This window comes from Felis catus, chromosome B2 (genome assembly GCF_018350175.1).
Source record: "Felis catus isolate Fca126 chromosome B2, F.catus_Fca126_mat1.0, whole genome shotgun sequence".
Taxonomy (NCBI): domain Eukaryota; kingdom Metazoa; phylum Chordata; class Mammalia; order Carnivora; family Felidae; genus Felis; species Felis catus.
This window is the reverse complement of record NC_058372.1, coordinates 33,586,537-33,599,323: the sequence shown is the minus strand read 5'-3', so window position 1 is coordinate 33,599,323 and position 12,787 is coordinate 33,586,537. Positions and strand designations below refer to the sequence as shown.

Below are 12,787 nucleotides of genomic sequence, written 5' to 3'. Positions count from 1 at the left end.
CACATTCAAACGGGGCGACCAAAGGAGCTTAATAAAGGGACTATTATTATTATTTTTAAAATATTTATTTATTTGAGAGAGAGAGAGTGAGTGGGGGAGGGGCTAAGAAAGAGAGGGGGAGAGAGAGAATCCCAAGCAGGCTCTATGGTGACAGTGTGGGCCGAGGGGCTCGATCTCATATACCTCATAAGCTGTGAGATCATGGACTGAGGGGCTCGATCTCGCAAACCTGAGATCATGACCTGAGCTGAAACCAAGAGTCAGAAGGTTAACCGACTGAGCCACCCAGGTGCCCCAATAAAGGGATGGGGTAGAGTAGGGAGACAGTGTAACAGAGAGAGAAAGCAACAGGAGAAGAGAGAAACAAGGGAGAGAGTGAGTCACAGCCAGGAGTCTCAGGTTGGAAGCGTGAAGGGGAGGAACTAGTTATCAGAACCCAGAGACAGCAGCTTTTGGGAAAGGTCCCTCGGGGGACAGCTGGTCTTCAGTAGGAGGACACAGCCAACCCAAGATTTCTTTGGCCTGGTGATGCAGTCCATACAGATCCACCTTCTGGGGCACACAGGCAGGTGGAGAAGGGTGGGGAACATCCCCGAAGGGCAGATGGAAGGTACCCTGCACAGTGTCTAACAACGGGGGAACAGTTGAAGCAACAGCCAACACACCAGCCCTGTGATATAGCCACGTAACAGAATACTATGCCTCTCAGAATTCAGATCTGAATCTGGATCTTACAGACACTGCCATGGTAAGATACCCACAAAATGCAGTAATTAGGTAAGAAAAACAAATTATAAATCAGTAAATATATTAAGACCCCAAATCTGGATATACATCAAATGTTAACAGAGGTTAACAACATGTAGAGAGATGTAGGTGATCTTCCCATTCCTGACCTATATTTTAAATGTTTTGTTTATGTATAGCTTTTCAGTTAAACTTTTATTACACCCCTATTCTATTGGGCATAGTTAAGATAACAACGAGAGCTTTGACTTTTAACTGGTAAATGGAGAAAGTATCTACTGAAGCTTGGATTTAGATCTCCTCTGAGGCTGAGCTCTTTTAAAAAGCAAACTCTATTATTTTTCGTTACTGAAAATCTAACCGAAAATAGGGAGAATGCTAGTGTCATAATGAACACCATCTCAGGGGTCTACCTTAACCAGGCTAACTTTTGGAAGTCCTCTTGTTCTGGGTAATCAGCAAGGGCTGCACTGTATATCCAGTCTGTAAGGAGCAGTCTGTATCTGGAAAAAGTGACTCTCAATCTATCAGCTGTACAGGTTTCCCAGCTATGGAACATCAGCCCCAATAACCAACCAACCAGCCACTGCTGGCCATTATGTAAAAGAATACATTTGAAAAATAAATAGTAGAGAGGGCTGCCGATTTCTCCCCCACTTCTCTTCTCTTCTCCTCTCAGGGAGTTGGCAGAAAGGCTCATTAACTTCTTAAAGAACAATGGGGGGCTACAGCCCTACTTTTCCAGGCTGGGCCGACTCTTCTGTCTCTGGGGTGGGCCAGAGTCACGCAGCAGGTCACGGGGTGAGGGGCTTGAACTCCACTGCTTCCTGGTCACTCTGCCAGCACCAGACAACCCCCCTCCCCCCCCCCCCAAAAGTTCTGCTTTTCTTAAGTTCTGAAGACACTCTGGGCCTCAGTTCCCATTCTCCAAAGTTTTAAGCACAATAATAATACAAATATCTACCATTCGCTCAATATTTTATGCATCTAGAAACTGTCTAACCGGTAAAAACGCCTCTGAAACACAGATTTGACTGCCTCTGTTTCACAAATACCGGTAACAACACTGAGGATTCCTGAGGCCACTCATGCAACAAGGTGGAGTTGATGGTGGAGTGGGGGCTCAAAGCTGGGTCTGCTGGCTCTGGAGCCTGAGCCCTGTGTATTACCCTGCACCGCCTTCTAGAAGCAGCCTGGCAGACTCGCCCACAACCCCATCTGTGCTGGGATCACCGCCGCCTGGGCGCCACAGTGAGCTGAGTTGGACCCACGCTCCTTCAAAACAGCTTTCCCCACCTCCAGGGGATCTAATGATGAACCAGAAAAAAAAAAAAATCAAGCACAAGATACGGTAAAGCAGCCTTCAGGCACTGGTCAGGGGTAGAGTGGGGAGCAGTCATTAACTAATGCCCTGTTCCAGGAAAGTCTGCCAAAGCCCTGTGTGTAGGGCCAACCACTGGGGGAAACACTTCTGAAGTTTCTCTTTAGCTAGAGATATCCACAAAAACCAAGTATAATATGACTCAAAAACAATGATGAAGGATTTCACATGAAGGGCCCTGTTAACATTCACTCGTGGTCTTCTGAATTCTTTCCAGTGAGACCTCAGTTGCCTTAGTTTTTCAAATTTGAAGTGTAACGCTGCTTCTGGTGGTTCAGTCACATCACGGACTAGCCCAGGACACCTAGACCTCAAACAGTCCCTGGGTTCACTGCACCTACTACGTGCAATCTCTACCTGCAACGGAAATGTTAGCATATGAACCTCCTCTCACTAAGGTGCCAAGAGACAACTAGTGTGTTACCCCGAAGGGCCAACTTCAATTAAAAGCTAGGCCGTGCTTCAGTGATTTCATGTCTCTTCTCCAGGAGGAAATGGTGGAGCTCGTAAGAGTGCCTGGCAATGCCGTGTGGTAACAGAGCACGGATATCCTGTGGCGAATCACCCAGCATGATCTATCTACCTCTTGGCTGGAAGAGGTATGCTCGGAGATGAGGCCAAAAAGAAGAGGTAATTGGTTAGACTGGTAAAGCTGTCTTCCAGCCCATTTGAAGGATTCTGAGACATTGCCTTCATTTCAAATCAAAATACTCACTTTTCAGCCTCATGTTCAGGCCCCTCGCACTATCTGGTCCCAATCTCACTCCCTCGTTTCTTTTTCTTTTTTTTTCTAAGATTTTATTTTTTTTACTTTGTTAAAAAAAATTTTTTTTAACATTCATTTATTTTTGAGAGAGAGACTTAGCGCAAGCGGGGGAGGGGCAGAGAGCGAAGGAGACACAGAATCTGAAGCAGGCTCTAGGCTCCGAGCTGTCAGCACAGAGCCCCATGCAGGGCTCGAACTCACAGACCGCGAGATCCTGACCTGAGCTGAAATTGGACGCTCAACCCACTGAGCCACTCAGGAGCACCATAAGGTTTTATTTTTTAAGTAATCTCTATACCCAACGTGGGGCTTGAACCCACCACCCCGAGATCAAGAGCCTCATGCTTTTCTGGATGATCCAGCCAGGTGCCCCTCTACCCTTATTTCTTATGCTCCCCTACACAAATTCTACACTCTATAGAAACGAAATGACCTAAGCTTTCCCAGCTCTACACCTTTGCTCATGCTATTCTCTTCTCCAAGGCCCCTTTCTTCATTCTTCTAGCTTCAACCTGGTTTTCACCAAAACACTTGGCTCTTTAATTCCACTCCCCTTCTACCCTTTCTCACCTCTTGTCTCCACCCTCCCCACCTCCACTGATATTTATTCTCCATGGGCCCCTCCTGCCATTTCAGAGCACACTGGATTTACCTTTTCTTTTTTTTTTTTATAAATTAAAAAAAAATTTTTTTAATGTTTATTTATTTTTGAGAGAGAGAGACAGAGCACAAGCCAGGGAGGGGCAGAGAGAGAGGGAGACACGGAATCTGAAGCAGGCTCCAGGCTCCAAGCTGTCAGCACAGAGCCCAGCTTGGGGCTCGAACTCATGAACTGCGAGATCATGACCTGAGCAGAAGTCAGCCACTTAACTGACTGAGCCACCCAGGCGCCCCTTTTATAATTGTTTAAAAATGTTTATTTTATTTTTTGAGAGACAGAGAGTGAGCGGGGGGGGGGGGGGGGGGGGGGGGGGGGGGGAGGGGGCAGAAAGAGAGGAAGACACAGAATCAGAAGCAGGCTCCAGGCTCCGAGCTGTCAGCACAGAGCCCAACAAGGGGCTCGAACCCACAAACCGTGAGATCATTAGTTGAGCCGTTGCCAAACGCTTAACCAACCGAGCCACCCAGGCGCCCCGGACTTATCTTACTCTTAAACTGCCTAACCCTATACTTGACTGTAAATGAGTAAAAGACAAAGGCAGAGCACACATTCCTACAAACACACAAACTCTGTGTGTCATCTCCCATGGGCCAGGGAGCTCTCTCACTCAAACTGATTTTCCTCAAGTGGCCTAGAGTCTAGTACGGGCTCACCAAATCTTGGTTTATGAACCAGTGAAAACTTTCTACTGCACAGGATACCTCAGCCCGACTACCCCAAACCTCATCTTATCTGGAGAGAAGAGTGCAGTAGGAATTGCCTCCGCCCTGTTCCCACACCGGGAATGGGATTCACTCTGGTTTACATAACTTTGCAGCTGCAACGTGAACAGACTTGGGTAGGGCATTTAGTGTACAGATTGCTCAAATGGATGTGTCAGCTGCACTGTTCCCCTCCTCTCAGAGAGCTAAATTCATCTCTTGAACATGTTCCTGGGAGATAGAGCCAGTCCCCTTCAAAGGCAGCTTCCTCTCAGCAAGAAGCCTGCAAGGGTAGCACTTTCACATTCTCTGGGTGTTTACCAATCTTTGAGAAACACATTCTTCTGCCCAGTAAGATATGTCACAGGTCACCGAAAAATATTCGGGTACATATTTCTAGCTACTCTATAACAATGGTTACGAAAGGAACCTGGGCCTCAGACTCCAAATGTTTTCTCCTCACTAATCTCTCTTTGTTTTTGGAACCACCTAGCCCTCTGCCTCATCAACCCGGGAATGTGGGACGGGCAGAATGCTTCTGCTGGGAGAGGCGTTTGGTCTGCAGGGGAAAGCAGTGAGAATAATCACAGAGGAGCGGAGAACAGAAAAGCCCCACTCTGGTCCCCTTTCAGCAGGGTCTCCCAATGCCCGCCCCCTCATCCCCTCCTGGCTAACCCTGGATCTTCACTCTTCCTCCTGAAGACTCACACAAAGTTCTCTAGCTGTTCTTAAGCATCTTTAGGGTGAGCACGACTCCCTCAATGGTGGCTGATGGGATCCAAATATTTCCAAACAGCATGTCATTTCTAGGAACTGCCTCTCCCTCGGACCTGCTCTGCCTGGGGCCTCCACCCTCCAGTTTACCCGTGAATGGACCTTTCCTTTGCCATCTGGGAAAGAAGATCCCCTGCCCTGGCAACGTGGGGCCTGCCTCCTCACAGCTGCCAGAAACACTCTGGTCGTAGCGCGAAGGAACCAGGGCAATCCTGGCCCATACGTCCTGGTCCCGGGAGTCGGCGCACAGGGGAGCCGTGGTGGGCTGTGGCTCCCTGTGACGTCACATGGCCTTACCTCATCCCACTCCGAGGCGAAGGAGGGCGACTTCTCCAGCCTCTTCTTCCCGATGCTGCAGTTGGACAAGGACTCGCTCCGGCTCCCCATTGTAGCGTCCTCCGTGGGTGAGCAGGTCAGGAGATCAGAGTCAGACTTGGACAAGCTGCGGCTGAGTTTGAGTTCAGCTTTGGGTTTGCTGGTGGGAGGGGCTCGGCTTCTAGCCCCACTCCGGTCTCTTTCTTCCTCGGCACCACCAGGGTGTTGAGATGCCGTGTGAGTCAAAGTTTCGGGGTGCGATTGGCTGTTGGTGGTGGGCAGGCCAGCTGGGTAACCCACTCTCTTACTCTGGTCCAGGACACTGGGCGGGGAGGCTCCAGGAGCGTGCACACCCGTCTCCTCCAGCTGCATGCTGGCCTCGTGACAGGCGCCCTGTGCGGGGGACCCTTCTGGATGGCTCTGGCCAGTGGCAGAGAGCAGCTGGAAAGGGTCCTGCCCCACCTCACACACCGGGGAGGAGCCGTGGAGGAGACCTGAGAACTGCTCTGGGACCTGCCCGTCCTGCCCCTCCGCAGAGTCCTGGCTCCGGCTGCTGCTGCTCCGCCTGTGGTCTTGGAGTGGACGGAGAGACAGAGAAATAAAAAATTAAACGTGGCAAAAATCAACAAAGTTCCAATGCAGCGAGCGTACGGAAGAGCTGAGGAATTCAAAAACAGGGAAAGAGGGAAGCTGGATGGGCTGGAGAGAGGACAGAGGGAGAGAAGAAGAGAGGGGAAGGAAGAAAACAGTTTCGTATTGTTCTTAATGTTCAATTTGTACCCAAAGTCGGAGCATTTATGAAATTCCAAACACTGGCCTGATTAATGCTATCTGGCAGCCCTCCCTGTTGCTAGGTCTCTGTTAACATTAACGACCAGACCTTGCTATATAAGGCTAACAGTGCTGACTATATCCTACAGAAAGGACACGAGTAAGGGACAGAGAGCAAACACGGAGTAAAAGTGAGAAAGAAAGAGAGAGAGAGAGCCAGCGAGCAGGCGAGACTCACTCCTGGAACATCTGATACATTTCCATAAAGGCCAAAGTGTTATTTAGAGCCGCCCGCCCTCCCTTCCTCTGGCAAGCAGCAACAGAGGGGAAAAAAAAACGGAGGTCATGATCTACAACCTGCAACTTCTGGAATTCTTTAAGGGAACATGCAAAACAAAACAGCAGAGAAGTAACTGCTTCCTTCCTCACAGGGGGCTGTTCAGGGTTCCACGCCTCATCCTTCCTTCCTCAGGGAGCAGAGACTTTTCTGTTCTTTTTTTTTTTTTTTTTTTTTTTTTTTGAGAATGTGCACATCTCACTCCTTCCAAAGCCTCCCAGCTGCTCCTATTTGTTTAAGTTTAACCTCAGTTGATCCACTGAAAACAAAACGGTCTAATTTGTCAATGCCAAGAGATATTTGCAGCTCTCTCAAGACCTCCCCAACATCCCCAAAATCTGACACTACTAGCTCAGGAGGCCAACTACTACTGTATACTCACCCAAGATATCAAATGCCTCTGCCCTGAAGTGGCATAAATAATTGACCAAATCAGAGTCCCACGCCAGGATCACACTGGGACACCCAAGGGGCTCGCCCTGTGTGAACTCTCACCCATTAGGGATTTTCACCCACATCAGCAGCCCTGTGCCCAGTACTAGCTCACATTCCTAAGCTAATATTCAACGTTATCTGCTCCGTAAGTGGAATCTACGGCACAGATACCAAATGATTCCGTAGTCTGCCCAAAGCTCCCAAGTACTGTTTGTGAGATCAGAGAATCTTAGAACTTGAAGGGGCAAGGTCAAATATTTTTACAGATGAGAAATCCAAGGCCCTTGGGCCTTTGGTGGTTTTGTCCAAGGTGGTGGGGGAGAAGACTTTAACCTAGGCTTTTCTGATCACCTGGCTCTGGTTCTGGCTATGCTGTTCTCTAGCTGTGTGGCCTTGGCACTGATCTCATCCTGCTGGGCTTCAGTATCTAAAATAAGTAGGATGGACTGCCTGGTCCTTAAAAATCCTTTTTATGCAACAACGGTGATGACAATCCAAGTCTCCACCATGCTCTGATGGCAAACTTCTCCTCCTCAGGGGCTGCTGCAGATCCCTGCCTGGGTGCCTCTCCTGCTACTGCCTGCATAGCACCCACGCTCCTTCACCAGCCTGCCTGTAGCCCAAGGCCCCTTCTTGAAGCTCAGTTCCACAACTGAACAGGGTCGTCAGGTGAGGAGGGGAGTTTATAAACATGATGCACTAAAACAGAGTCTTCACCGGCAATGCCAAGTGTCCCGCAATGCTGGCTCTTCCAACGCAGCCTTTAAGGAGGGGTCCCAACAACCAGTTCTCATAGTGAGCCCATTGCCCTGAGGTCTGAGTGGGGACATGGTTCCATTCACCCCACTTTCTCCAGAAGAATGGTTCAGTCTCCACAGTCTGTTCAGCTTTTGGCAAGCCTGCAGAAGCTTCAAGGGGGCAGCCAATTAGTTCCACTTTATGGCTCCGATTACTTATCCACAGGAGCCCAGAAGTATGAACTTTGGCATCTCCTTCCTCTACACTTGACTGCTTCAGGATTTTCACACCCCTAACTCACAAACTCTATATCCCAAAGGTCAGGTCCAGAGCACTGAACAACTTGAATCTTTTCTCTAGGGAAGAAGAAATGCTGCATATGTAAGAGTTCCATCCAGCTTAACTTAGCCCCAGGAAGCCATGACTTTAGGGCTATGAATTCCACATATGACAACTGGAAGCATGAACAAGGCTGCCCCGTAGTGTTGTGCAGTGGGGCCAGAGAAGATGACACGCAACCATCTTACGGGGGTTCAAACCAACAGCACTTCCTAGAAGAGGCTGATGGGGAGAGTCAAAATTGCTACCTCTGGGACCCTACCCTAGTGGCCAATTTCCTACAGATTCCGGCCCAAGGTGCAATGTTCCTCTGACTGCATTTGAATACAAAAGAGGACTTTGGTAACAGGAACACAGGCTTCTATTCCTTTGTATCAGCATCTAGCTCCTTATTTAACAATATTTTGGGGAGGGAGGGGAGTTCAATGACAAAGGAAAACCAGAGTCCAGAACTGGGAGTTAGCCTGGCTCACACTGCCTGGGTGGACCTCAGAACCCAGGCTGCAGAGAATGTTCTGTTGCTGTGGGAGCTGACAATGAAGGCTCTGTCTAACAGCCACCCATTCATGCTAGCCATCAATGAAGAAAGAGAGACAGATGCCAAGAGCTCAATACCAGACAGATGCCGGGGGAAGGAAGTGGGCAGAAAGAAGGAATGGAAACTTATGGAAGGAGGAAATATGTGAAGAGGAAGAATTTCTGAGGGTCATAATCCCATTAGAGAAAATACAATCTACCAATACTTTATGGGGTATAAGAAATCACAGAAAGGGATTCTTATAATTACATGACTTACCCAGGCAATTCCCTAGGAAAGACACCTTGGTATTTGAAAAGCTTGTCAAGATCTAAGACCTTCAGGATCTTAATAAGCCCCATAAAAAACTATATCCAAGGATAAGCTAGATTTCCTGGCAAAATCAACAGGTAGGAAAAGAACTACTCAGAGGTCCTTTCCTTCTGTAAAGTCAGGATAATATTGGGTCTCTTAGGGCATTAATATAATGTGTTAATATAATGTTAATATAAGGCACTGATCATGAGCCAGAGAGTGAGCAAATTACTTAACTTCTCTGTGCCCAGTATTCTCACCTATAATTTTGGAATCATAATAGTACGTACTTCCTAGGATTGTTGTGAGAATTATACGTGTAAAGCACCCAGCACCACATTTGGCACATGCCAGCCCTCAATAGATATTAACAATTCTTATTATTCTCCGCACAGGATCCATTACAACATATTTTGCTCACAGATGAGACCAATAACTTGTCTGTTCCTCGTAGGTTTGTGCAAAAGCTCACCAAAGACAGCGTACGTGACACATACAAACATCCATTGCCTTCATCATCCTTACAACTCTCGACAGCAGAAGGAAGGGACAGAAGGTAATAGAGCAAGAAGGGCTGAAGTGAGATACAGGCCCCAGAACTGTGGCTGTAACCACCCATTCCATCAATAAGCACATGCAAAATGTTTGTCTTCACGGGCCACCCAAGAGATAAAAAAGATGAAGACACTGAGTGTGCTCAACGGGCTTACCAGCTATCCAAAGAAACTAGCATATGCACAAGTGACTAGAATTCCAGACGAAAATTAACAGATGCATAAACCAAATGCACAGTGAGCAGAAAGGAAAGTGTGATTGCTTTCAGCCAGAAGGATTCTCAGAAGATGTAGCTTTTGAGCAGGGCGTTGAAGGAGAAGTAAGGTCTTGATAGGCTTAAAGTTTAGTGGAAATACATTAGAAAAAGCAGAGACAGGAACCTCGGTGCCTGGGCACTCACAGACTTTCAGACTCGCAGAAGAGAATCCTCAGGCCTTAGGCTTTCCCTGACTGGGAATCACTGCGCTCCCACCTTAGAACTATGCAGCTTCTGGGGCGCCTGGGCTCCAACTCGATTTCAGCACAGGTCATGATCTCACGGTCATGAGATCGAGCCCTGTGTGGGGCTCCACGCTGGGCGTGGAGCTTGCTTAACATTCTCTTCCTCTCTTTCTGCCCCTCCCTGGCTCGTTCCTGCTGTGTGTGCGCGCATGCGCGCACTCTCTCAAAAAACAAACAAAACAAAAAAACTACACAGCTTCCACTCCTCCTCCCATACTGCCTTCAGCCATCCCTTCAACCTGTCCTTCTAGGAGAGAGACAAGGGGCTAGGACACAGGGACAGCTGTTTCCTTACTCTCCCCATATATCAAGGCCATCTGCTCTATTGAGTAGCACACAGCAGCATGCTAATTCCCAGCCCCTTCAACTTTCAATCTTTATTCATTCTGGGTGTTCATTTTCCTTTTACCCTGTGAGCCGCTGAAGCAAGGGGTCTTCTGTGCTGCATTTTAATTACTATGATGATCCACGGGGGATCTCAAGGGCTTTTGAACAATAACATTTTAACATTTACACATTTTTCAATCGCCCCCCTCCCACCTCCGTCTGTTTAAATTAGGGCAAAAAAATGCAGCGTGTGTGAGAACTTGCTAAGTCAAATCAACCCTCGGACACAGAGAAGAAGGTTACTTTGGCTACCCAGACTGTTGTGCCTTCTTCGTTTCCGTTAGGATTGGAACCCTCCAATTGCCCAGTGGCTATGGTGAGCACCAGGAACTGGGCGTGCCCAGGAGAACTCCTAAGTCCTTGGCTACTTTTGGAGAGCCACCGTGTTTTCCTCAGAAGGAAGGTGCCGACTAGGTTATGCAGGGACTTGCTGGCGACTATGATCTGATAAGACAAGTAGACCTAGCATCCATTCTCTGGTCCACGGCAATCAGAGAAACAGAAAGAGACCTGGACTGGGATTCAGGAGGTCCAAGTTATAGTCCCTCCCTGGGTCTTTTTTTAAAAAATGAATGGCTGTAAATGCATTGTCTAGGGCTTTGACATTTAGTATGATTTGACACTGATTAGATGAATTAAGTTCCCTTCTAGTTCTATGATGCTAAGAACGTGAATAGCAGCAGGGCTCTGGATGAAATGATTTAACCTCATGGTTAAACGGGCTTTTTGGATTCAGCTAGACTGGGGCTTAAGACCCAGCTCTAACACCAAACTTCTTTCTCATCTATTAAACAGTGATAAAAATAGCCCCTACCCGGAAGATTTGTCATGAGATATACAATGACCTAATCAGTGTAGATGAACTCAGCACATGGCCGCCCATAAGCAGCATTCATTAAATGGTAGCTATCATTATCATCATTTTTCATTTACAACCATTTCCGAACTGCTCTTCATGCTAACACTGCACCCAGAGGCTGGTTTCCTTTCTCTCGACTCTGCAAAGGAGACTGGTTTCTTCTAAGTGGCCCTATACTCTAGATAGAATAAAACTCATATGCCAGAGAAGGTCCTGTCGTTCTACAAGTTCAGGTCAGGGTGATGTGTGCCAGCACAGTGGGGGAAAAACTTTCAGGTCAGGAACCTCCACTCACTGCAGCACCCACAGGTACAGCCCAGCTTTGGGACTCAGACTATTCTACTTTGACTTGGTCCTGATTACCTGACATCTCCCCCATTTCCTTAAACTCCTCTTGAAGAGTCTGTCCCCTCTCTGTGGCCCCTCAAACTTCCCTATTTAATACACCAGCTCTGCTTGGATCAGTTTCCAACCAGCCATGATACTTAACCGTGCCTAATTTAACAGCACACTTGCTGTCTCTATTTCCCTTGATCTGCTGCCAGTTCCAGCACTGGGTATTCACAACCATTTGCTTTCTCTCCTCCAGTTGCTGGAATGTTGAGCCCTGTTGAATACTCAAGAAACAACTGAGTCCTCAGCTGGCTTCCAATAGCTACAGTGTATTAGGTGCTAGTTATTCTATGCTAGACATGCTGCTAAACACTTTCTTTTCTAATATTCACAACCACGGGGTAAGAATTTGAATCCCTACTTTACATGGAGAAAATGAAGCTTAAAGAAGTTAAATGACTCCTCAAGGTCACCAACCAGTAAGTGGTAGAGCAAGAATCCAAGTTTACTACCAAGCCTAGCTACCCTTTTATTCATCTCTTGAAAACTGTGGTATCACCATAAGATTGATTCCTCATTTCTCCCACTCTTTTTAGACTGTCATCTTTCCCACAGCACCTATACTCTTGGGTAATGACATCAATTTCCTGAGAAGACTTAGATCAGACAAACTTCCTTACCTGTTCTCAATACCACACATGTCAAACCTTGGGGATAATTTGATCTCTTCCCACCTACCTCAGGGAAGTATCTCCCCATCTTGAATTTTACCAATAGCCTTCTAACTGCTGAAGCCTTTTTCTAGTCTTCATTGCTTCTAGCTCTTTCTATTATCATGTGACACAGTTTACCAGTTATCCCTGGTACCCACTCTCCCCTTCCTGCTCGGTCATGGGGTTTTTTTGGATTGGGTCAAACCACCTACATTAAAGACTACATTTCCCATCTTCTTTGTAGTTAGGTATAGTCACATGACCAAATTCCAGCCAACGGGTTCTAAGAGAAAGTGCAACTTTTGAGAACTATCTAAAAGGAGTTCTCTCCTTTTCTTTCTTCCTATGCTGACAGCTTGAACTTGAATAGTCATCTTGAACCATGATGACAGAAAGAGACTGGTTTCTTGAGCATCATGAACTGTCACGCTAGCCCTGGACTTCTTACCTCTGGACTTCTGTCTTATTTAAACAACAGTTATTTTGGGGTTTTCATCACATTCAGCCTTGGCTTCTATGACACTGCATTATCCTGGTTATCTTCCTTCTTGACTTCTTCAATCTCTCTAGTTTTTCCCTCAGCAACTGATTATCTTTTATGTTAACCACCACCTCAACTTGGATGATCCCTGAATCTGCATT

At 47.2% G+C, this 12,787-nt stretch overlaps 1 protein-coding gene across 10 annotated transcripts in view; it reads right to left on the bottom strand.

The window, feature by feature from the left end:
• Positions 1–12,787, bottom strand: part of ANKS1A (ankyrin repeat and sterile alpha motif domain containing 1A) — a 179,342-nt gene that overhangs the window by 66,799 nt on the left and 99,756 nt on the right. For all 10 annotated transcript variants that reach the window (XM_045057418.1, XM_045057420.1, XM_045057419.1 and 7 more), the window contains one exon: positions 5,328–5,917. In XM_045057418.1, the coding sequence (XP_044913353.1) occupies positions 5,328–5,917 (590 nt within the window). The remainder of the gene's footprint in view (positions 1–5,327; positions 5,918–12,787) is intronic.